At 39.5% G+C, this 27,413-nt stretch overlaps 1 protein-coding gene across 3 annotated transcripts in view; it reads left to right on the plus strand.

Annotated features, from left to right (window-relative positions):
* LOC139376072 (astrotactin 1) overlaps positions 1 to 27,413 on the plus strand; it is a 231,987-nt gene that overhangs the window by 86,567 nt on the left and 118,007 nt on the right. For all 3 annotated transcript variants that reach the window (XM_071118230.1, XM_071118227.1, XM_071118229.1), the window contains 4 exons: positions 7,238 to 7,388; positions 14,976 to 15,142; positions 17,197 to 17,391; positions 24,059 to 24,186. In XM_071118230.1, coding sequence (XP_070974331.1) covers positions 7,238 to 7,388; positions 14,976 to 15,142; positions 17,197 to 17,391; positions 24,059 to 24,186 — 641 coding nt within the window. The remainder of the gene's footprint in view (positions 1 to 7,237; positions 7,389 to 14,975; positions 15,143 to 17,196; positions 17,392 to 24,058; positions 24,187 to 27,413) is intronic.

The following is a 27,413-nucleotide window of genomic DNA, read 5'->3' on the forward strand; positions in this document are numbered from 1 at the left end:
CCCTTCCCCAGGTCTGTGCCTTGACACAATCCTGTCTCAGAGCTCTACGGACAATTCCTTCGACCTTATGGCTTGGTTTTAGCTCTGACATGCACTGTCAACTGTGGACAGCTGTTAACAGGTGTGAGCCTTTCCAAATCATGTCCAATCAATTGATTGTACCACAGGTGAACTCCAATCAAGATGTAGAAACATCTCAAGGATGATCAATGGAAACAAGATGCACCTGAGCTCAATTTCAAGTGTCATAGAAAAGGGTCTGAATACTTATGGAAATAAGGTATTTCTGTTTTTTAATTTTTTTTATGTATTTGCAAAAATTATAGATTGATGAGGACAATTTTTTATTTAATCTATTTTAGAACAATGCCGCAACGTAACAAATCTGGAAAAAGTTAAGGGTTCTGAATACTTTCCAATTGCACCGTATTCACATTTTACGGATTAATCCAATGAAATGTCCTCCCTTTCAGTCATTGTGTAAATGTTTTAGTCCTGTGATGACATGTCCTGTCCTGTCATGTTCTTTTGAGTTAGTCTCTATATCTTTCTTGTCAATTTTAGTTGAAAGATTTTTTTTTTTAAAGATGAATCGTTATCACCTGGGCATGATTTGACATAGATAGTCTTTATATTTTTTTGGGGAAAAGTAAAGATATGCATGCTCCTGATTTCATCTTATTATTCATAAACAACACAATTTCAAAATCATGTCAGCACATCCAAGACTCAACTAGCAGACTTTGAGGAACTCTGACTTTGATTTTAACATAGCATTCTCAGTATGTTAGGTTACTGAGTCAAAGTTGAATAGGAGTAGCAAGATCCATCATCCCTTTCAGCTGATATTGAACTTAGATGATGATGATGATGATCCATGTTAACTGGATGTCACAAATCGTCATTCAGTTAGTTGCAGTCACAACCACTCTGTCCAGTATTGGAGTGTCATTAGAGGCACTGTACCAAATTCAATGGTAAATTGGGAGCTAACCTTACAAGAGAAAACATGGGGTGGATTATTATGGAGTAGGTATACACATGTATTTTATCCTGAATATTTGAATGGGTGATCATGAAAACCGTGCTCTATATTAGTTGGAGGATGACTTGTTACTGGAAGCGTGAATACTATTAACAAAAGGTCCGATTTTCCTCTGATTCATTTGGCTTTTACATTTGGATTCTTCTTTGTGAAGCACTAAACTAGTTTCTCAGCTGAACTCAGAATAGGAATGATGTAGCCCACAACGGCTTCACTTTTGAGCAACAGGCCAAAGACAAGTGACTGGCTACAACATAAACATATTACTGCTCATGTAATACCACAAACAATGAAAATCATTTTGATAATGGGTTTCATTAAAGGGAAACTTCAGCATTTTGGCAATGAGGCCCTTAATCAGTCAGATGAACTTGTGAATACCATTTTTATGTCTTTGTGTCCATTATGAAGGAAGTTTGAGGTAGTTGTGGCTGTAAGTCTATGGGTATCGAGCCATGGCTCGCGAAACTACCTCTAACTTCCTTCATACTGGACAGAGACAAAAAAATGCTATCCACCAGTTAATCTGATTCTGGGGAAGTAGATAAAGGGCCTCATGGCCAAAATCCTGAAGTATCCCTTTAAGTCTTGCTTTCTCCGCAATAGACTACCACATCTCTCTTTTTACTGCAATAATGTGAACTATTCTCCCATATTATACAGTATCCCATTACACCCTACTTTTTTCCTGTGTTTTTATATTCTATTTATCATTTGGCAGCTTTCTTTAAAACTGAGTAAATAACTACATGTCTTGTGATTGATGACGTGATGAACGCTCACGTTGCGTCCCCCCAGGGCAGTAGCATACGCCACAGCTATCTACCACCTCTAGATGCTGTTAATTTACTCTGCTTTGGAGCTGCGTGCTCCCTCTGAGGCCTTGTTTGAAAATCATTTGTCACCACGTCTTACTCTCTGGCAGCAACACAAGGAAGAAAAGGCTCTGATCTAAAAGTGTCTGTGCCTTAATTTATTGACTTCATAAATAGAACAAAATAGTTGACAAAAGATCTTTAAACTGAACTGCAGCCCTTTTTTATATCAATCTCAAATTCTGGGTCACAACCTTACTGTAACAGTTTTCCATTTAAATTGTCAAAAAGAGTGGTGGTCTGAGTGGTCTGACTGGGGAGGGGAAACAGAAAACTAGCTGTTATTTGGCAGAAAGGTTGGGAACTCTCTTTGTTATTGGTCTATTACCTAATTTACAATCTAGTGATGTTACCAGGGAAGCCGAAACTCAACCCATGCAAAACGTGCTGATTAGGTCCTGGGTACATTTTTTTTACAACCAGCAACTATCAGGAAATAACACTGATCACATTTTTACAGTGTTAGTTTTATCAGCTGTTGTAAAATATATATATATGTATTAAACCTTAATTTAGTCAGTTAAGAACAAATGATTATTTACAATGACGTCCTAGATCGTTATACGATCACCTGGGCATGATTTGATGAACTGCCTTGTTCAGGGGCAGAACAACAGATTTTTACCTTGTCAACCTGGGGATTCGATCTAGCAACCTTCGGTTACTGGCCCAACACTCTAACCACTAGGCTGCCGCCCCATAATGATACAATGTGATACAAAACACAGGATTTTTGACTGCATTGGGCACCGTTTTTCATTACTGTTGTGTTTCAAAGAGTCAGCGTTCAACTTTCTCTCCCCATTTAATGAACCATTTAGAGGGTTAGATTTAGTTACTTGCTTCTACTCCTTGTTATCTTGTTATCCTATATAGCAACAGAAATGAGATGGAGGAACGTTTTGTAAGTTTAAGCCATGTAGAGCTCAGAGTATTCATAGATACATGTAGAGTGATCTGCAGACTTGGAATCAGAATCCTCACAATATACAGTATTTCCTTCCATTTTAACTGTGACTCACCTATAAAGAGTAAAGTATAATGCAAGGCAAATTACAGGGTAAAGAGAAGCAATTAGCCAGCCTGTATTTTTCAATGGCTAATAGCCTGAATGGATGTCTCTTCTTTGTGTATTTTCTGAATTATGAGCAGAGAGGACTTTCCTATTGCTTTAAATGTTCTTTTTAATCATATATATAATTGAACGCTAGGGTAAATGGGCTCATCTTTCTACATAGAAAGCTTTAAGGTTAAAATCTATAGTGATAGTGTCTATTGAATAGTTAACCAAATAGCTAGCCGGACTATCTGCATTGACCCTTTTTGCACTAACTTTTTTGACTCATCACATACGCTGCTGCTAATGTTTATTATCTGTCACTTTATTCCTAGTTATATCATATGCATGTACATATCTACCTCAATGACCTTGTACCCTTGCACATCGACTAAGTACTGGTGACCCGTGTATATAGCCAAGTTACTCATTGTGTATTTATTATGACTTTAATTATTACGTGTTTTACTTTACTATTATGTTTCTATATTATTTCTCTCCTCATTGTTGGGAAGGGCTTGTAAGTAAGCATTTCACTGTTAGTCTACACCTTTTGTTTACGAAGCATGTGACGAATAACATTTCTCTCATGTAAATACAAAGGTTATTTTGTGTACTTAATTTAATACAAAAAAATTAGTACATCATAAAGGTAGCCTAAATTCAGTATAAGAATTAAACCCTCCATTTAAAAAAAAAAATACATCATTATCTGTATGACCTGTTGGGTTAGTTCTCCATCAATGTAAAAAGACAATGCCCACAGTCAATTATAAAATAAAATTGGCAACTTTGATAAAATCTTTAAATATCAAATATGTTTCTTTCAGGCAATCTCCGGGGAAGCATTTTGGGAGTGGGTGAGGGAGCAAATAAATACTATCTACAAAACAAGAGAGGCTATTCTTTCTTTCCCCTTGGCAAGGTTCATGGCAGTGTTATTATAAAAGTACTCAGTTTATCATGTAAACTCAGCAAAAAAAGAAACGTCCCCTTTTCAGGACCCTGTCTTTCAAAGATAATTCGTAAAAATCCAAATAACTTCACAGATCTTCATTGTAAAGGGTTTAACCACTGTTTCCCACGCTTGTTCAATGAACCATAAACAATTAATGAACATGCACCTGTGGAACGGTTGTTAAGACACTAACAGCTTACAGACGGTAGGCAATTAAGGTGACAGTTATGAAAACTTAGGACACTAAGTAGGTCTTTCTACTGACTCTGAAAAACACCAAAAGAAAGGCCCAGGGCCCCAGCTCATCTGAGTGAATGTGCCTTAGCCATGCTGCAAGGAGGCATGAGGACTGCAGATGTGGCCACAGCAATAAATTGCAATGTCCGGACTGTAAGACACCTAAGACAGCGCTACAGGGAGACAGGACAGACAGCTGATCGTCCTCGCAGTGGCCGACCACGTGTAACAACAACTGCACAGGATCGGTACATCCAAACATCACACCTGCAGGACAGGTACAGGATGGCAACAACAACTGCCCAAGTTACACCAGGAACGCACAATCCCTCCATCAGTCCTCAGACTGTCCGCAATAGGCTGAGAGAGGCTGGACTGAGGGCTTGTAGGCCTGTTATTAGGCAGGTCCTCACCAGACATCACTGGCAACACCGTCGCCTATGGGCACAAACCCACCTTCGCTGGACCAGACAGGACTGACAAAAAGTGCTCTTCACTGACGAGTCGCGGTTTTGTCTCACCAGGGGTGATGGTCGGATTCGTGTTTATCGTCGAAGGAATGAGCGTTACACCGAGGCCTGTACTCTGGAGCGGGATCGATTTGGACGTGGAGGGTCCGTCATGGGCTGTGTGTGACAGCATCATCGGACTGAGCTTGTCATTGCAGGCAATCTCAACGCTGTGCTTTACAGGGAAGACATCCTCCTCCCTCATGTGGTACCCTTCCTGCAGGCTCATCCTGACATGATCCTCCAGCATGACAATACCAACAACCATACTGCTCGCTCTGTGCGCGATTTCCTGTAAGACAGGAATGTCAGTATTCTGCCATGGCCAGCGAATAGCCCGGATCTCAATCCCATTGAGAACATCTGGGACCTGTTGGATCGGAGGGTGAGGACTAGGGCCATTCCCCCCCAGAAATGTCCAGGAACTTGCAAGTGCCTTGGTGGAAGAGTGTGGTAACATCTCACAGCAAGAACTGGCAAATCTGGTGCAGTCCATGAGGAGGAGATGCACTGCAGTATTTAATGCAGCTGGTGGCCACACCAGATACTGACTGTTACTTTTGATTTTGACCCACCCCCCTTTGTTCAGGGACACATTATTCCATTTCTGTTAGTCACATGTCTGTGGAACTTGTTCAGTTCATGTCTCAGTTGTTGAATCTTGTTATGATCATACAAATATTTACACATGTTAAGTTTGCTGAAAATAAACGCAGTTCACAGTGAGAGGACATTTCTTTTTTTGCTGAGTTTATATTCCACTTCAATGGCATGGTGATTTAGCATCCTGAAAATAAGAATGTACACCCAAGCTTTGTTTTTCATCCACCCTTTCTATTCATATTTCAATGTGATGATCTGAAATATTTTACCTTGCAAGTCTTTGAAATATTTCACATAAGGCAAATTACTGGGTAAAGAGAAGTAATTAGCCAGCCTGTATTTTTCAACAGCTAATAGCCTGAATGTCTCTTCTTTGTGTCTTTTCTGAATTATGAGCAGAGTGGACTTTCATATTGCTTAAATGTTCTTGTTAATCATATAGATATCCAAATCAAATAAAATGTTATTAGTCACATGCGCCGAATACAGTGAAATGCTTACTTACAAGCCCCTAACCAACAATGCAGTTTAAAAAATATGAATAAGAATAAGAAATAAAATTAACAAGTAATTAAAGAGCAGCAGTAAAATAACATTAGCGAGTCTATATACACGGGGTACCGGTACGCAGTCAATGTGCGGGGGCACCGGTTAGTCGAGGTGATTGAGGTAATGTGTACATGTAGATATAGTCATTAAAGTGACAATTCATAGATAATAACAGAGAGTAGCAGCTGTGTAAAAGAGGGGGGGGGGGGGTAATGCAAATAGTCTGGGTAGCCATTTGATTAGATGTTCAGGAGTCTTATGGCTTGGGGGTAGAAGCTCTTTAGAAGCCTCTTGGACCTAGACTAGGTGCTCCGGTACCGCTTGCCGTGCGGTATCAGAGAGAACAGTCTATGACTAGGGTGGCTGGAGGTTAGGGTAAATGGTCTCATCTTTCTATATAACGTTTTAAGATTCAAATGTACATTGATTGTGTCTATTGAAGACCACTAATGTATGGTCTGGATTCAATCAAACATGCAGGATTTGTGCAACCGTGGGAGAGATCACATACGCTATGTAGCTGCACCTGTAACCCTCCTCATGAATCAGTGTTAAACAACATGATGACAAGGATGGATGATTTCACTCATGTAAATACAAAGGTTATTTTCCGTACTTAATACAAAAAAATGAATGCGTCATAATTGTTTTAAATGCATCATTATCTGTATGACCTGTTGGGTTAGTTCGCCATAAATGTATAAAGACAATGCCCACAGTTAATTATAAAAGACAATTGGCTAGTTTGATAAAATCTTGAAATATCGAATATGTTTATTTCAGGCAATCTCTGGGGAAGCATTCTGGGAGTGGGTGAAGAAGCAAATGAATACTATCTACAAAACAAGAGAGGCTATTCTTTCTTTCCCCTAGGCAAGGTTCATGGCAGTGTTATTATAAAAGTACTCAGTTTATCATATATATTCCACTTCAATGGCATGGTGATTTAGCATCCTGAAAATAAGAATGTACGCCCAAGCTTTGTTCTTCATCCACCCTTTCTATTCATATTTCAATGTGATGATCTGGAATATTTTACCTTGCAAGTCTTTGAAATATTTCACATAATAGAGACAAAACAGATGGCTTGGAGCAAGGTTATAGCAATAAAGCACTGTAAACCGTACCGTAAACCCAATGCTTTTCATCAAACACATCTTAGGCCCTTTGCAAAGCAGGGTTGCTTTGAAATTCAAGTTTTGGCTGCTCTGACTGAAGCACATCATAAAGTTTCAAAATGAAAGATGCATTTGATGCACTGTTTTGTGATGAGGACTACAACGAACCCATTTTCAGTCAACAGACAATAACCAAAGAGGGACATTTGATTGCTAGCGACTGATGATTTTGTTTTTTGCTGAGGGTGAAGATTCTAATGTTTTTGTTTGTGGTTTATTTTGCCAGAGAAGAGCTGATGATCTCCTCATCGTTTGATAGTCTGGAGGTTTTACTGGACTCGTTTGGCCCGGTGCGCGACTGCTCAAAGGACAACGGTGGTTGTAGCCGAAACTTCCGCTGCGTCTCTGACCGCAAGCTTGATTCCAGTGGATGCATGGTGAGTGAACCACTGTACCGCCTGGAGATGGCCCACTTTACAGTACTATCTCTCTTTGTTTGCTTAGTAGCCATGAAATGGATCAGGCATGTTCTATTTCATTCACCATCTGTCCATGGATTCTATCCTACTAAAAAGTTGTACTCCTAGTGTTTGTTGGTGTTTTGCGACAGATTTATGGTGAAAGATGTGAAAAACTCTGTCAACCATCTTTAAGACTATTGATTTGCTCAAGACATGAGTTTCAGGTGATCCAGCATTTCTAATTAGATGAAAGGTGATCCAGCATTTCTGATCAGATTATCTTTCTGTAACAGGTTTGAAGATACACTTTTTGGAACTATCAGATCTTCCTCAAATGATAATCATTTATTGATTTACATTTCCTCAATATTATGCCCTCCCACCCTCAATGCATGATATTAAAATGAGATAGAGAATATCTATTCGGTGCATGAGTAGGACAGCTCTAAGGCACATTTTCGATGCATTTCAGTTTCAAATGTCTGCACTGGATTGAGAAAACATCACATTTGCATTACTGCAGTGAACTTTTCAAAACATGACTGTCATGGCAAGAAAACATTAGTAATCAAAAGACTGTCTCAAAATGTTGGTTTAACATGGCTATCAAGACCATTCTCTGACTCAGCAATGGGCTGTATGTAATGTCTAAACTGGTTTTGACCAAGTTGTTTGTGTAGGAACTGTATTTCACACTTGAATGTTAATTATATATGAGAAGACACTATTTTAATCGACAACAAACATTCATTATTGTATCCGTCATAGTTAACAATTGCAATTTGAGTACAGAGGCCATACTTGGACATCAATGTAAGTGTTCTTTCACAGCTTTGGGGTCCATCTGAAAATACATCCGTTTTCTGCACCAATGCAATTAAGATTCCTGTTTGTTAGAAGGCCTGACTTGGTTTGCTGTTCATTCAGATACAAGTGCGTAGAAAATCACCTAATTTGTTTATTTGAGGCTTGTAAATGTCAAAATCTTGCTGCTCAAGTAAATGTAATTTCAATGTCGAGCGATTAGATTTAGCAAACAATGTATTGCCCTCGTTGAGAACATTTTCCTTCTGCTCTAATTGTGCTGGTGGACAGACCTACCTACATGCAGCTGTCACAGAGTTCACAACCAACAGCATGCAGACTCCCTGGTATTGCACTTCTTGTAATAGATGTACATGGCCTGTGACCTATAGTATCAATGGTTTCCAGTATCTAAAAGTCATGACTAAATGTATTGATTTATTACAAAATGTATTGCAGGGTTTGACATTTAAACACAGGAAAGAGCATTGCAATATCAGAGGGCACAAAATATATCTATGTCATGTTGTGGAAATTATTCTTATATGATATTAAATTAGGATAATAATACATATTAATAATTAATTTAATTTGTAAAGTGTATTTCTCACACCCAAGGCGAACATTATTATTTTTTTAGATAAAAATAATGCAAAACACAGGACATAGAACACAGACAACAAAGCTATATACTGAACAGTTGACGTCAGATCCGGAGGACATGAGAACAGAATTAAGAGGTCCTGTTAATTAATTAGTCAATGATATCAGCTCTACCACTGAGCTCTGAAGTAGACAACAGTCTCAGAAGGTATTTGTTAACATGCTCAAGCTTCATGAAATACTTAGACATGTGCCCTTAGTTTATGTAACTGCAAAATACATCCAATCATCAAATTAGAATCATATTTTCATTTTCTATTTGTTTTCTCCCTTATTTCTGTCATGAAGCAAAAGCCCTGATACTTTCAGCAACTGATTATACTGAAAGGATATTAATAGATATGCATCATGTTGATCTTTATTTCTAAACATTTCCTTGCATATCTCATGCTTTTATGGAGATAACCGTTTCTATTATTGTGATATTGTCACGTTCGTCTAATGAATTAACGGACCAAGGCACAGCGTACGTAGAGTTAAAATTTAGACAGATAAACTTAGAAAAAAACAAACAATAAAGAATAAACGAAATGACAATGCAGTGCTAACAGACAACTAAACATAAACAATATCCCATAACCACCACGTGGAAAAATGCAACTTACGTATGATCCCCAATTAGAGACAATGATTACCAGCTGCCTCTAATTGGGAATCATACACAAACCCCAACATAGAAAATAAACCTAGAACCCCACATAGAAATAATAAACTAGACTAAACACCCCTAGTCACGCCCTGACCTACTCTACCATAGAAAATACAGGCTTTCTATGGTCAGGACGTGACAGACATGTATTATTGTCTGCATCACCCAGACCTACCTGAAGCTCTGGATTTTTGATTCATGGTACTGAAGGTTTAATATGGACATCCCATTTATAAACATGCATTTGCAAGCTTAGATCCGCAATAAGGAATCAATATTTTTCCTACCAGCTCCTACTAAGTGTCCACTCTTGTTACTGCAAGATATCCAGGATGGTGCCATCTGTTGGATATATTACTTGGCGTTTTGTAATTACCTTGTGACTAGGTATATGAATGATGCTTTCATCCGTCAAATCATAGTGGTAACTGGCTGGGACCCAGAGGCCGAATCCACAAATCAATTAACACCTTGTCTGAGTCCATGCTGCCAGTCTCGTCTCGTCATGTTTAATATCTCTCCTAGCATGAGCCGAAGCCGCCTGACCCACTCTGTCTTGGCTGATGTATGGCACTCCTGAGGAGAGACAGTGCAGTCGTTTGGAAGTAATGTCTAATAATCACCTAATTATTATACGATTCATTAGCTCTCGTCTACTCCTGCGAGAACCGGGGAAATGTGAGGCTGTCTGTCCAGCCTGCCTGCCACCAGAACAAATTGGGCCCTGTCCAAACAAAGCGTCAGCCTGCAGTGTGGGATGTGTCCCTACCGACAGAGGAGACCTTAGTATTTACATGATGCCGACATTCCGACTGTTATCACACACTTCCTGCAGTGAGAATGACCAAGCTGGAAATATTCCCCAATGTCTTAATTGGCCTTTGTAATTGGTATATAGACATTTATTCTTTCATTTGATGTTCCATTGGTGAAGACATTTCATTACGTATTTACAGTACTACTGGCCTGTACTACAACTGAACTTGTCAAATTTACATTTAAAAAATGAGGTGTTCTGTTTGGGAGTCACATATACCTTCCCCCAGAGAACTCCTTCAAAAATATATATAGATATACCTCAAAAACATATAGATATACCTTACAATTAATAGAATGCTCAATTGTGCCAGTCTAAGCTGTCCACGGTCAAACATAATCTTATTTAACTTCAGAACAAGCACCTTAACATGTTTCCCATGCTGGCCAATGCACTTTGTTACTGACGTAGTCCACATTCAGTTGCAACCAGCTCTGACTTGGATCCCATTTTGGACACTAAGCTGTTCTGAGCTGAGTCAATATTTGGCCAAGGTTTTCTATGAGCATACTCCTATAGAGTAGCAGGTGCTCAGCAGCCTGCTAGTACTGATGTTTTCCTCTAAGGATCGATAGGGGGATTTAAGGTTGTACATCCGCATTTTGGATAAATCTGCTGCAGTCTTTCCGTGGACAGATGCAGAGCATGGGAATGCACCTCTGTAATCCCTAAAGCTCTGAAATATGACTGGCTAGCACCAGGGGAGGTGTTGGTGAAGTTTTTTTTTTACACTAATGCCCCTAACAAATGGTGATTTATGAAGATAATATATATATGGTTTGAGAGTGGCGTTATAGAATGTCAATACAATCACTGTACAATTTTAAGTTTACATTTATATTCCCAAGGGGTTATTATATTACTGTACGGTAATTTTACAACTCTTAAGACTACCTGATATACGTTGATAACCTCAACCATGACATTTGGAACAGATTATATCTTCCCTCTCCTCCTGAAACTCTGCTTGCTGGATAAGTAGACCTATTCAATCTCTATTGTTCACTTTCTCCAATCTGCCTATTTGGCGTATTGGAAAATTGCAAAGTTTATCCAACTCTCTAGTAAGGATTTGTTGCTATGTGGCAACACCACATGGCTGATTCCCATAAACTGGAAGGAGCAGGAGGAATTTATCACCATTAGGAAATGGGATTAAAAGGTACAGTGGTTCAAGGGTTTTTCCAGTTCAGCCTAAATACAAAAGCTTCACAAGCCGGTACACTATTATCATTATTGTTTTATTTCCTTAAAACTGCCAGTGAAGGATGTTGTTTATTTTGTGGAGCTACATTTGTTATTCTACCTAGCAACTAAAAAAAAAATGTGTCATTTCATTACTATGAAAGGCGATATATTGTATGTTGACATTATCTATTGTTTCTCTCATGGAGGGATCTTTAGAGGACCTTTGCCATTTTTCACTTTATCTGAAACATTTCAAAGCATAAGATTTATTCTACCTTTGACCTATGGATTGTGAATTCCTAAACGGTTGAGTTTTAAATTCGCAATAGAACTCAATGCAAAAATGCTGTATGGTGTTACGTCTGCTTCCAACTCACACTCTCAAACACGTAGATCCCCTGAACGCAGCTCACTTTCCAGCCCACTTTCCAGCTCACACTCTCCAACACATAGATCCCCTGAACGCAGCTCACTCTCCAGATCCCAATCACCTGAATTCTGATCACCTGTTCACACACCTGTATGTTATTATCACACACTATTTGGTTCAGTTCTTTGCACCCTATCATTGCGAGGTATTGTTTGTTTTGTGACACACTTCTATTCGGAGCGCTGGATATCACCCTCTAATTTAATCCTCTCATGTATGATTTTTTGCCTGCCTCACTAATGACGCCTTTTGCCTATTCCTTGCCTGTACTTTATCCTATCGGATTTCCTGTTATTCACCTATTGCCTGATCTCCCGGACGATGTTACTAGCCTTTTCCCTGCCTTTACTGTTGACTTTTTGGTCCCCCTGTGTATGACCTTCTGCCTGCCCCTGGACCCAGCTACCTGCCGCCTCCTGTGGTCCTTTACAAATAAACACCTGCTGCGCCCTGCGCTGTCTCCCATTGTGTTCATTACATATGGAAATAGAACTATATGGAAAATCCTCAATCAGTATAATGCAAGCCTGAAAGCAAGCACATCTTTAATGACTATCATTCTCTTGTTCTATTTCTGCATGTCAGTCAGAATCACCTTTATTCACCAAGTACATTTACACACACAGAATTTGGCTTACAGCAGTCAATAAGGAGAGACGTGGGGTTCACAAGCAAGGGCCATCAAGGACCATTAATACATGAATTCCACTGACTTCCCTTTGCCACACTTACCCATTGGCATCGATTGCAGAGGCCCAGTGATTTAAAGAGTCTCTGCTACAGATGAGTTAGGAGATTCAATGTACCATGCTCTTTACATTACATGTGATAAATCAGTTTTCACAGTGCCCGTAGCCAAGCGACAAAATCAATAGCAATGTGTCCAGGGAGGGACGAGGCGAGGGACTCCTGTTACGACATATGCCCCAATGGCCATTGATACATTAGCCATTAACCCAGTGTTAACCACTTAACCACAGATGATTGTGGACTACAGGAAAAAGAGGACCGAGCAGGCCCCCATTCTCATCGACAGGGCTGCAGTGGAGCAGGTTGAAAGTTTTAAGTTCCTTGGTGTCCACATCACCAACAAACTAACATGGTCCAAGCACACCAAGACAGTCGTGAAGAGGGCATGACAAAACCTATTCCCCCTCAGGAGACTGAAAATATTTAGCATGGGTCCTCAGATCCCCAAAGGGTTCTAAAGCTGCACCATCTCTGCCTGGTATGGCAACTGCTCGGCCTCTGACCGCAAGGCACTACAGAGGGTATTGCGAACGGCCCAGTACATCACTGGGGCCAAGCTTTCTGCCATCCAGGACCTCTATACCAGGCAGTGTCAGAGGAAGGCCCTAAATATTGTCAAAGACTCCAGCCACCCTAGTTATAGACTGTTCTCTCTCTGCTAACGCACAGCCAAGGGTACCAGAGCGCCAAGTCTAGATCCAAGATGCTTCTAAACAGCTTCAACCCCCAAGCTATAAGACTCCTAAATAAATGGCCACCCAGACTATTTGCATTGCACCCCTTCTTTTACACCGCTGCTACTCTCTGTTGTTATCTATGCATAGTCACTTTAATAACTCAACCTACATGTACATATTACCTCAACTGACCAGTGCCCCCGCACATTGACTCTATACCGGTACCCCCCTGTATATAGTCTCGCTATTGTTATTTTACTGCTGCTCTTTAATTACTTGTTTCTTTTATTTCTTATTCTTATCTGTATTTTTGTTACTGAATTGTTGGCTAGGGGCACGTAAGTAAGCATTTCACTGTATTTGTTGTATTCGGCGCATGTTAATAATACAATTTGATTCGTAAGAGGGCCAGCCAGACCTCCTGAGGCTTGTTCACGCTGCAGGCATTAATGCTCAAATCATTTTTGTTTTTCAAGTCCATTTTGAAATACTGTTTGTCCAAATAGCAAATTACAAGTGACCAAATAAGATTTGGTGACTTGCACAGTGGTTCAGGCTGATTAGTGGTCGTGCTCGTGCTTCCTATGACTCAGAAGTTATGTAGCAAGCTAATGCTAATGTAGCAACTGGATGTTTCCCAGTTGCTTTGAATGTCCAAAATCATAGTGTAATAAACACTTTTAAAGACTCAAAGGATAAGATGATCCAACTTTCAAAATTATTCATTTTTGGCTAGCCACAGCACTCTACTAGCTAGCTAGATAGCTGTTTAGTTTTCTAGCACATTCACTCATTTGCTTGTAAACAATTAATAAGCTAGTTAGCTGCCAATGTTCTTGTTAAACCATCAACAGAATAGCTAGCAAGCAACAAGATATGCCAAATAACAGTCTAAAAACATTTGAGGGCAAATAAATCAGATTTAACCATTCAGACACAAGTCACCAGGAATCAGATATGAATATGATTTCAAACCACCTATAAAGGTAGTTTTTAATGTGGCTTGAACTGTCCATTTCTATGTGATGTTTGACTGTTCAGACTGCAGAAAAAAGAACAGATTCGACTTGGATATGCAAAAAAAAAACAGCCAATTTCAACAAGGCTTTGGTGTAATGACATACTTGTATCTTCACCTGCCCTTGTTGTTAGTGGTGGGATGGGTCATAATGATCTACAGTAAGGAGAGGGATTTTGTTAGGAAACACATACAGTTGAAGTCAGAAGTTTACATACACCTTTCTGGATGCCTCTGTGAATTTATGCTTCATATATCTTTGTTAGCAGCACATCTTTTGTGGTGTGACAGAGTTCATCGAATGTTGTTTGGGAAAATATAATCAAAGCCATTACCTTGATTTTCTCTCATGTTGCTAACCCACTTTTCTACAATTTGTACACACACACATGGGATCTGGATGTGTCTGACCTCTACTTATTTCTGTGTGAACTAAAGATTTGGAACATGATTACATTTGAGCAATATGAAACCAGATCACATCCCTAGTGTGTTTTAGTTGATCTGTGCCCCTATTGTTTTTGACTTTCTGTGCCATCGTGTATCCTTTATTCCCGTTCTTTCTAGTGCCCTCCTGGACTGAGTCCCATGAAGGATGGCACAGGCTGCTATGACCACCACATTGGCATCGACTGCTCTGACGGCTTTAACGGAGGCTGTGAACAACTGTGCCTCCAGCAACTCGCCCCCCTGGAGGATGACCCCACTCTTTACAACATCCAGATGTTCTGCGGGTGAGAGAACACTCCTGAACTTGGATGCATCTCAAATGGCAACCTATTCTCTACATAGTGCACTACTTTTGTAGTGCACTAAAGTAGTGCACTGTGTTGCAAATACAGTGCTATTTGGTATGCAGGCCCTGTCTCTGTGGCACTGAACTGATATAACAGTGTCACATCCTGAAGTGTTTAAAAAGGAGGACAGAAGTTTACAATGTAGGAAATCCTAACAATACCATGATAGTAGGGAAGGGAAAGGGGATACTCTTGACTTATGAAATCATGAAATATATGTATTCCTTTCACTGAGGGAGAGAGGGTAATTTATAACCTTTACATTATGTCAGGATATATTATTGTTAGCCATCTGGGATCCTATGGGAGGAGGAAAGACACCGTCTGGTACGAGTCAACATGACAGCTGTAAGTTGGGGAGGAGTGAGCACTTTGGGGCAGAGGTCAGGTCAGAAGAAAGGAGGAAGAACAGATATCACTAAGGTTCTGAACATCACTGGCTGTTCAGATATGTAGGAGGAGATTCAGCATAGGAGAAAGGGTTAAATATCAGTGCTTGTGTGAATGTCTTTTGTCGGTTCAGCTGTTCGATCCTCTGGGATGAGTGAACTTGGTTTAAGCTTTCATAGTGTCCGTCAAGTTCTTACTTTGATAATTAGAACCTAACAATGTGTAGTAATAGTATTGCCTTCTTTTTCACCTCAGTAGATTCCTGGTGATGGCATTGTCATGACATAGTTTTAGTAGGAAAGCGAAGTGCACCAGTATGTCTTTTAAATGTCAGCTGTGCAGTGCGTTAGTCACTCAGAGTGATTTGTCTCTTTGCCTTGGAGAGGTTGTCTCTTTAAAGAGAAAGATCTCTTGACCTCTCTTTTAATGTCAAGTCTTCTCCTGACACAAAAGTATTTCTGACTGTAGGTGACAAACGTGCTTAATTGTCTGTCATATGAAACATGATAATATGACAGGGAAAGTGAACCAGTTTAAATGCAGTGTGGATTAGGACTGCATTATGGACAAAATATATCTAACCCTTTTTAGTGACACTTTCCTGTAGAAAGAAGTGTCATCATGAAGAAAGGGTATTTCACTTTAATCCCAGGCCCATTGCCTTTGATATATTTTACATTGCTTGCTAGACACTGGAATGTCAAAGTGTCATAAATATGAAAGAGTCAAGAGGACTCACTGTTTGGATTATTCCCTTTTTGAAAAATGAAATGGGGTGTTTTTTGTTCACTGAATTTAATTAATAGCACCATACAACAAAGCTAGAATTGATTGGCACACTAGAATTATGAAGAGGCCTATTTTGTGGATCTCCTTGAACTCGGGCATAAAGGGGTGCACTTCTGAGTAAATAGTGAGCCATGAACACAAGTAAAATAAGTCAATAATCCTGGCAGATAGCCATAGTGATGTTTACATAATGTCAAGATGGAATTTCATGTACTCTTCAGTCAGTCACTAAGGCAGCCCAATTCTGATATTTTTTCTGCTAATTGGTCTTTTGACCAATCACATCAGATCTTTTCACATATTTTTTAGAGCTGATCTGATTGGTCAAAAGACCAATTAGTGAGAAAAAGATCAGAATTGGGATGCCTGTGTAAATTTCTATTTTAGAATTGTTTATTTAACCAGGTAGGCAAGTTGAGAACAAGTTCTCATTTATAACTGCGGCCTGGCCAAGATAAAGCAAAGCAGTTCGACACATATAACAACAGAGTTACACATGGAGTAAAACAAACATACAGTCAATAATACAGTAGAAAAATAAGTCTATATACAATGTGAGCAAATGAAAAAATACAGCCAAAGGGACCTATTCAACTAAATCAGTTTCCAGTATAAGTTTATAAAAAACAACCTCATTTTTTATCCCTGTATTGACTTGAATTACAAACAGAATTCGGTTTAGGGTTTAAATATATTACTATATTTATTAGAAGCTTCATGTATAATGTAGATTAAACACAGTCTATTTGAATAGAATGTAAGAGCACATCAGCTCACACTGCTCCCCTTTTTTTTTATGGCTGCCGTTGTAGTTGTATTGAGGATTACAAGAAAGGTCAAGATGGTCGTTCCTGCCAGCCCCTGTCTGAAGCCTGTACCGAGGGACTGGACTGTGGGGAGACAGCTGACATCCCAGCCAACCAAACCGTTTTTGGGGATCTCTTCTATGGCTACAACAACCACACCAAGGAGATCACCTCTGGGCAGATCCTCAAAGCTACCTTCAGGTAATGTATGAGTTGTGTCATGGGTTATAGCTTGTGTATAAAATAGGAATGATTCATGGTTGATTCACGGTTGATTCATGGTTATTTAATTTGTCCTCAGCTAGAGGAAAACATTTACTTATAAAACATTTAAATGAATGTATACAATGGGCAGAGATGCATAGTATACTAAAGCAAGATGAGAGACTAATGCACTCAGAAGATTAATATGTACTCTATGGCAACTTCTGTCCACAATGAAAATTACCAAAATGATGTACATCTAAATAGAGTGTATCTTGTGAATGAGGATCTAAAGATCTGCTTTTAATATCTAAAGAAATGCACAGCAGGCCCTGTTTTGTGAATATGAGTTATGTGGCAGCATGCTTTGTGGGCTGCTTAATTACCATCGTCCACTCACGATGCTTCCTTTCCGCTGAAGTCAGGAAGTCAGGTCACGGAAATCATCTATGGTCCTGAAAATGTAATTTGGGTGCACATGGATCCCGCAGCCAGAGGCAGTGCATCCACTTACAATATGTCACGTGAATGGGAAAGTTAATATCATCAAGTACTGTAGCTAAATCTCAAATGCTCTGATCTCATTTTGAAAGCACCGGGAGAGACAGCCAGGGTTTCAGATAGACTTTGAAAAGTACAAAATGCTCCTGTGCAGAGTGCAGCCAGACATGGTGCTGGAGAAAGCCTCTTTGGGGAGCCATGGTTAATGCAAACCCTAATTATACAAGATGGCAAGAAGTGAATTAAAAGTGACCAGGAGCCAGTTTGGTGTAATGGAACGTAATTGGAGCAGATGAAACTTTGAATGTGCAATGAACAAAGGGTCTGCTGCACTGGTGTCTACCTTGGGTTCATTAAGCCTCACAAGAATGCCATACTGATGTGACAATTAATTGGAAACTAAAGAAAATAGTCAACACTTTGGTACACAGGAGGAATAGTACTGGGAACTAGAGATTACTGCTGATGATGTAGTATTGCAGGGAACTTCAAACTTAATTTACAAAAGTATTATGAATAAACATTCTCTCAATGATACAAACAATTGCTAGTGTTACTGATATTAAATGCTGGGGTTCATTAATTAATTTCTGACATTTGAATTGTATTATTTTAAAGGAGAAAAATGTATTTTAACTTGAGGTATAGTCTTTAACATTATCCAGGTAAATACAATTTAATATCAGAAATAAAATGTTGTCCATTGACTGACACCCCGTGGAGAGGAATAAGCCCTTGTGTGACTCGTGCATGGTTTACAAAGAGAATCACTGTGAGAGACATCCTGGGAAAAAAGGAGAGAAGAACTTGGATTATTCTGTTTCATACCAGCCTGGTGCTTGGAGTTTCATTGGCGCTTCATCAAAAGCTCCACCCCACGGTTCTGAAGTGTCACAAAGCATCTGTTTCACTCTTTGACAGTAAACTTGTGAAATGCAAGGAAGTCCAATTTTAACACGGTCTAATCATTAACGTAGCATGCAAAAAGTAAGGAAACTTCAGCTATCCTAATAAAAAAACCTGAAAAGTACAGAAACAACACATAGTTGCTGGATAGAAACATAAATTTGGTTCTCCAAACTCCCAAGCTCCCCTCTACCACACTACTGTCCACAAAACGTTTCACAAACTATACAAAATGTGCACATTTCCTCATAGTCAAGTATGGCTGTTGATCTTTTATTCATTTGAAAAAGAGGCATCCCACCCCTACCTTTTTATTTAGTCTGGCTGGAACAACAAAGGGAAGGAAATTAAAGGACACATCTAGCAGAGTGAGAAGGTGCCCACTGGCTCTTCACAGCCGGTGTTGCTGGAATAAGATGAGGCTAGCCTGTACCCACTCAGCAGGAGCAGAGTCTGCTGAATGGCCAGGCTCCAGGCTTTGCCACAGAGCTGCGTCTGATTCTATCCACACAGAGCTGTGGGCCCTGCTTTCGTGCTCACCAGCCTCTGAAACACTTTTCATGTTTTTTAAAAAGGTAGTTGTCGTTCTCTGAATCGCTCCTGCTGAATTTCAGAGTCGGCTTGGTAATTATTATTTCAAAAGTTCAAATTTTCTGTGGAGGATTGGAGGTAAATAAGAGGTGTCATACAATCTTAGCCGGAGCTTTTATGTGGCCAAGACTGGCCGGGACAGAGTTTTATAACAAGAGCACATAAAGGGATATTCCATTAAACATTTTTTCTTCTCTTTCTCTTGAGCACAGAGAGAGATGGGATTGGATCTTAGCTGAGATGAATGGTACTGTTTTGTATGTCTACAGACTTAGTAGTGATGCGATTTCCCACTGGTAGATCTAAATGTCTCTGAGGGAGGCAGTGAAGTACATTAGAATCATGTGAGTTAAAAAGGCAACCTCTTCTCATTATTTCCTCCCTTTGGCTCCAAGTCCTTCTCTCTCCTTGCTCTCTCTCTCCTTGCTCTCTCTCTCTCTCTCTCATTACTCCACACAACATGCTTAGAGCAGGTTTTAATGAATATTTTTGTGTCCTTTGTTCTCATTAGGGCTGCTTGGGATCGTGATTTAGACCACATTTCCAAACTACTTGGTGGGGTGTCTCCTCTCACCCCCTCAGAGGAGGAACACCTTTATCTACTCGCTTAATTAAAATATACAATTTCTGTGTGAGCTAGATTGATTATATTAAGCACCGGAGGGCATTGCCTCAATTATTGGACATTGTAAAGTTCTTACCCCAGCCCCATTCCATCACTTGTCGTCTGATATTAGCAGGGGGAATACAATTTTTTTAATATATCATAATCAAAAAGTCAAAAATATCACTGAGGTATGTCATAGTTGAAATGATAAAGTTGTCTGAAACCCTGAAACAGTCAAAGGTTACATTTTTCATTTCCCAGCTATTACTCAAGAAGAGGCATATGGGAATGAACTCTTTCAAAGTGACCTAGACTTTCAAATGAATAATAATATGCACAGGGTGTACATATTATCTAAATAAAAATTTTACTCTGATCTTGAAAATATACTGAAATATTTTTTTGCCATCTATGCTCACCTCATCCCGTTATTACTACTTTGATTCCAAAGTCCAAAGAAAATTCACTAAATTAAACTGTTGGTTTTCCATTTTTAGATCACAGGAACTGTAATTGACTATGTTAATATGAAATTGGCTTTATGCCAGTTTAACAATGGCATATTTCATACAGGCGTAACTTCTTCTTGACAATACAAATTAATCACAATGGCACATTCAAACCATTTTACCCTCTAGGCCCAAGGTGCATTATAAATACCCTTTTCTACATTTTCTTTGCTTAGGAGATAAGTATTGTTATACTATGCCTAAAGCAACACATTTGATATGTATGAGTCTAGTTTCCATGGTTTTAATGACTGTTAACAATGTGTTCCTCTTCCTTACCCCCGGCCATGGAATGGCCATACAAATGAATTGGCATGTAATGGCATTATTTCAGTGTTTCAAATGGAGGGTCAGGTTTCATTTTCAGAAAATGCCACCAAAGGGGACGATTTTAGCTAATATGCACAGCCATTTTACAGTTACATCCAGTTCCTGCTATTTCTAAATCCCTGAAAGCTAAAGTATATTTGACACTGCTTATAGATATTTAATATCAATAGGACTATTGCTGTTTACAGTTATGAAAAATTATGTAATTGACTTCGAAGGGATAAATGACTATTTCAGAGGTGGTTATAAGATATATGTCACGCCCTGATCTGTTTCACCTGTCTCCACCCCCTCCAGGTGTCGCTTATTTCCCCCAGAGTATTTATCCCTGTGTTCCTGTCTCTCTGTGCCAGTCTTGTACGTTTCCAAGTCAACCAGCATTTTTCCAGTCCTCCTGCTTTTTACATTCTCCCTTTTCTAGTCCTCCTGGCTTTGACCCTGGCCTGTTTCTGGACTTTGTACCCGCCTGCCTGACCATTCTGCCTGCCTTGACCACGAGCCTGTCTGCCACGCTGTACCTCCTGGTTTTGACCTTTTTGCCTGTCCACGACCATTCTCTTGCCTACCGCTTTGGATTAATAAACATTGTAAGACTCCTACCATCTGTCTCCTGTATCTTCATTTGGGTCTCGCCTTGTGCCTTGATAATATATTAAGTAATGGAAGTGTGATGCTCAATCATTGACTATGAATAAGGTTGCTTCAAGTCAGTCATTTGTGTTTGGAACATGGAAATAACGTAATGCTCCTTTCATAGAAGCAGTTATTTTCACTCAGTGAGGAATAATAGGAGCGGTTTGCAACTGCATCCCACCCCTTTCCTGTTTCAACCCAATTCTGGAAATGTATGTTTTCAGTATTTAAACATAATGCTGTTTATTATTATGTTTACATCTGTGGCTGTTAACCATCAAGTCAAAAGAACTCAATTTAATATGAGTAGATGTATACTCTAGATTTGCTGTACAGAGCCATTGCTCAGCTACACGAGGGGTATTATTTATTTTTCTTCTGTAGTTATATCATTATTGTACAGATTGGATTTCATTATTTGCCTGTTCTAAAATCTTTGTAACTGGTATCCCCATTCATGTGGTTATTCATGATTCCGGATTTTGAGGAGAAATCGAGATTTTGGATTAAGGATCACCTTTCAAACTCAAATCTTCTTCATCAGTGACTCTTACCAGAAACATGAATGCATGCAGAGAAGTCAGCATAAAGAACAAAGTGCTTCCATATAACTTCCAGGTACCTCCGCTGGTCCTTTTATTGAGAAAGTGAAAGCTTTAGTGGCAGTACAGTTTTTTTTCATATTCAATTCAAAGTAATTTGCCCTTTAAGATCCACTCTTTTTCTAACTTTTGAAATGGACTCTTTGGAGTGGATATTATCACTATTGTAATGAATGAATGCAGTGAGCAGAGACAGGGATGAGTATATCAGGAAGAGCAGGATTAAGGCCAGGCACCACAGGCTGAAATGACATTTTTGCAACTACTGTAGCTATACATTTTTGGATTTGTTGGTATTTTGGTCCATTCATATTAATATTTTCAAAAAGTAAACATAAAAATGATAAATATATTGATGAAAATTGATGTTTTCCTTAGTTTCTCATACTATCGTCATCAAAATGTCATCAATTTTAACCACTTTAGGGCCTCCTGGGTGGCGCAGTGGTTAAGGGCGCTGTACTGCTGCGCCAGTTGTGCCACCAGAGACTCTGGGTTTGCGCCCAGGCTCTGTTGTAACCGGCCGCGACCGGGAGGTCCGTGGGGCGACGCACAATTGGCCTAGCATCTTCCGGTTTAGGGAGGGTTTTTCTGGTAGGGATATCCTTGTCTAATCGCGCACCAGCGACTCCTGTGGCGGGCCGGGCACAGTGCACGCTAACCAGGTCGCCAGGTGCACAGTGTTTCCTCCGACACATTGGTGCGGCTGACTTCCGGGTTGGATGCGCGCTGTGTTAAGAAGCAGTGCGGCTTGGTTGGGTTGTGTATCGGAGGACGCATGACTTTCAACCTTCATCTCTCCCGAGCCCGTATGGGAGTTGTAGCGATGAGACAAGATAGTAGCTACTAAAAACAATTGGATACCATGAAATTGGGGAGAAAAAGGGGTAAAATTCAACAACAAAAAATACAAATTAACCACTTTAAAATGGACATACATCCATAATTACACATGATTTAAAATCCCATTTCATAGAGAATGTAACAAACTGGACTATATTGTATGTAGTAACTTACTTTGAAGAGATCGTGATTATGTTTTGGTGTTTGGTGTTTGGTAATCTAAATTCAGTGTACTTGTCCTGGAGTATTCATTTTCCCAAAGTCAGACTCTTCCAACACGCCAATTAATTTTCCTCAGCTTCAGAAGCATCTACAGTACATTCATCAAATTGTGTGTGGTTATCCTTAGACATATGCTTCAGACTTGCCTAGAGGTAATTGTTGATATGTTGTAAAAAAAAAATATATATACAATTCTAGGTAACATTTTCTTTAGAAAAATGTGCCAAAAATGCATATTGGTGACATAATATTTTGTAGCTCACACGGTTCAGGTTTTACAGACGATTTTGTGACGGTTTTCTTGTCCGGATCCTCTCATGTGTAGAAAAATGCCGCTTTCACAAGCCCCATGTTATGGAATAGGCACAAACTTTATTTCGGCGGAAAGAGGTTTTTGAGCTTCAGCCACTACAATAAACAGTAAGTCTCTAGCATAAACACATGGAAGCTATTCGATATTAAAAATGTTGTCACCATGTGACGCACGGGTGCGTCAATCAACTTTAGGGGGAGCCTTAAACAAAATTAGCATATCAGGTTAGGAACTGGAGGAGAATCACAGAATAAAAGGATATTTAACATAATGAAAAATGGCATGTTTGATGTAGAAGTCTCTGATTCTCCCAGCATGCTCACATACAGTATTTCCTGTGGATTTACCTAACCATCTGCCAGAAATTATGAATGATTCTCGCTGAAACGTGTTGGTTTTAACAATAAATAATACTTTGTATCAACTACCACTATCCTCCAAGAGTTGCTGAATTTCCTCTTCATATTCAGAAGATACTGCTTTGCAATTTGTTAATGATTGACACTGGCTCTTCTCTGCCTTATTCCCTCTCTCCCTCATAAGGCCTAGTTGGATGGGTGAGTAATTGTGGGTCTCTAAATAGGCTGTTTTGTCATACTTAATCCAGGCAGAAGAACTTTGCCCGAGGCATCGAGCAGCAGCTCCCAGATGGCATGGTTGTGGCATCAGTTCCAACCGAGGTGCAATGCCACGAAGAGCTGTCAGACCCAGTCCCTGACCCAGACTATCTCACAGGTAGGAGCAATTTGGAATCTATAGATTTTGTCCCTTATTTTGTCATTTTGACGTATACCAAGAAGCTTCGTAAATTGTGCAATATCGGCTTTTCTTAAAGTGGAGAAAACCCTCTAGAGGGAATGTCAGAGGCAGCAGAGTGCAGCTGATTTGATTGGCTAGTAGCATGAAAACACAGGCAATAAACCCATGGGTTTAATTTCCAAGAAGAAACATCCAAGATTCTTTCAGAATTTAAGACTAACATGTCAGGCTAACATTTTGCCTTAAGCAGAGCCAATGTGTCCCATTATTTGGGTGTGTTTAAATTGAATTGACTATTGTCCAATATTCAATATTGCTGCTATGGTGGTGTTATAACCACCAATTTTTTAAGAATGTGGTTACGTCTGTCCCTTTCAGTGCTGACCTCAGTCACTAGCGCAGGTATTACTGATGACTGACAAAGAAAATCATACATTTTGTCGCTATTCGCTATTGTCTTTCATTTTAATCTATACAATCAACGTGTTTTCCTCCTGACACCTGTATTGTCAAATAACCTTGTTTTGTGTTTTCATAAAACATGCACGCCATCCACATCCACCTTCAACAACTTTTTAAAACGTGTGTGATTGAATCCAAACGGAAGTCTCTCGAAGTTACTGCACAATCCACATCCACAGAGTATGCCATGCTACCAAGCATGTCATCCAAGTAAATAATGAACTGGAAGTAAATGGGAGAAGATATTAACAAAATCATTTTTCATGAGGAAAGGGGCTGATCTGGATTGTGCCACTGCTGTCAGAATTCATTAGTCTTCAGATCTGAATTCTGTCTGGTGCTTCTCCACACTACAAGCACAGCACATGGTGCCAGCCATGCCATTTAGACGGAATACAGAGGTAAACCACCCTCATTAACAGAGGAAAAGATCCATCCTTGCTCCACCAAATGACTCTGGCTTCAATGTGCTGCATCTTTCATCATTCCATTCACATCTCCCATTTGCTGCTGTTGTTGGCAGGTACAACATTTTACTGTCCAATTCAACATTACTGCGAAGGGGAGCTTAACAGGATATTTAACATTTGGATTAGGCCTATTCTACTTTAGAGAAATCTATTTCTGTCCTATTTCCTGGCAATGTAAAGACTCAGATCTTTACTTTCTAGTTTCTTCGTTTTATCATGATAATGAAGAAAGAAAAAAGCTAGATATATGCTGTGAAAACTGTAAAGCTGTTATCATATAGTATGTTGTAACGCTGTCATACAGTAGTCATTACAGTATAAAGGTTGTCTTCTCCATTAAAGCACTATCGAATTTGCACTGGGACAATTTACTCTTGCATATTACAAAGAAACTCACAGTGGAGATGAAATCTTGTAATCTCCACACATAGTTATGCTTTAATGAGAAACCATTCAGCATTATTATGGTACCTTTGTTAATATGGCTTAGGGCTCCCGAGTGGCGCAGCGATCTAAGGCACTGCATCTCAGTGCTAGAGGCGTCACTACAGACACCCTGTTTTGTTTCCAGGCTGTATCACAACCGGCTGTGATTGGGAGTCCCGTAGGGCGGTGCACAATTGGCCCAGCGTCGTCCGGGTTTGGCTCGTGTAGGCCATCAATGTAAATAAGAATTTGTTCTTAACTGACTTGCCTAGTTAAATGAAAGTTAAATACAAATAAATGAAATGTATGCCTATGGTAATGGTACCTATGTTTAGATGCAACTGGCCTGATGCGTCCAGTGGTGCAACAAAACAAAGTCCATACTAATGTCCAGATTTGGATGGTTTATATGACCTCTCAAAGAAGATGACTTAGACATTACAGGACGTCTCACTCCAAACCACATTTACAAGGTTATTTCTAAGGTAATGGATAAACAACAAAGACAGAATGGCATCAGTTAAAATGTGTTAAAATGAAACTTCTGAGGATATCCCAGGGCCTTGTCCCTCTGTGGAGTATAAACCTTTCTATCCAAGTGTTGCCGTGGGGCTGGAGGAGAGCCACAGCACAGGATCCCATCACTACTTCACCATGCCCAATGGTTGTGTTTCAAATGACACCCTATTCTCTATTTAATGCAATACTTTTGACCAGGGTCCATAAGGATCTGATCAAATGTAGTGCACTAAATGTTGTATATCCCCACTCTGGCTGGAATCCAATAGGAATTACACATCACTTTGCAAGCCAGTATAATGTGACTTGCAGGCTTGATGTGTCCTGTAAAATAAGAGTTTCAGGCTACTGTATTGGGTAAAACTAGGCCCACAAAAGAAGGCCTTATGAATGATGCATTCTATTGTCTTAAATAATATAACATTAATGACAACATATTCACTTAGGATCTCACTTGATGAAGGCCACAGGACGGAAAATGAATAAATGCAACAACCATGTCTCTGTCACTAGCAAGCACAGTCATGGTACTGGTAACTCTAAAATTACATCTTAAGGCACCCTGGGAAATATGCAAATAAGGCTTAAACCCTACAGCAGGGCTATTCAATTCCGGTCCTGGAGGGCCGAAACATTTCTGGTTTTCGATTTTTATATGGTTCTTCAAAGAACCATCCCATTTATGGTTCTTCAGAGACCCTAAAATGGTTCCCCTATGGCTTTGCTTTCAAGAATCATATTTGGTTCAAACTTGCACCTGTATGTTTAGAGTGTAGCATACATTCTTATGCATTCTTATGCATCTTATGAAGTCCTTTCAGGCACAGTGATTCTTGGGTTTTGCACTCTGCTCTGAAACATGACATTGTCAGATGCAGAGTAGTCAAGAGAAAAATAACATGATTGGTCTCACCAGAGTCATAAAGAAAACCACAGTGGGCAAAGCTGGTTGAAATTATGTCAATTATGTCATTTCAACCAGTTTTGCACACTGGGAATATATACTGTAAATGCCAATGTCTGAGTGATTCATTGCAGATTTTATTTAGGTTTTACAATTTAGGTTTTACAAAATTCCCTATGCTATACTGTCTGAAAATCCTACACAGAATAATTGATCTTTCAAATTACCTGAAATGTATATCCTTACAAGGACTATTCTCTTTAATCAGCATTTTACTGAACATACACAGTCCTGAATGTGTATACCGGTATATGCATCCTTACACTTTGATTGTATCATGTCAGAAACAGTGAATTTACTGCAACTGGCATTTCATTGCTAACTTAGCTAATAGTCCATGGGACAGGGACAGAGACTATGAG

The sequence above is a fragment of the Oncorhynchus clarkii genome, chromosome 20 (genome assembly GCF_045791955.1).
Source record: "Oncorhynchus clarkii lewisi isolate Uvic-CL-2024 chromosome 20, UVic_Ocla_1.0, whole genome shotgun sequence".
In the NCBI taxonomy this organism is placed as follows: Eukaryota; Metazoa; Chordata; class Actinopteri; order Salmoniformes; family Salmonidae; genus Oncorhynchus; species Oncorhynchus clarkii.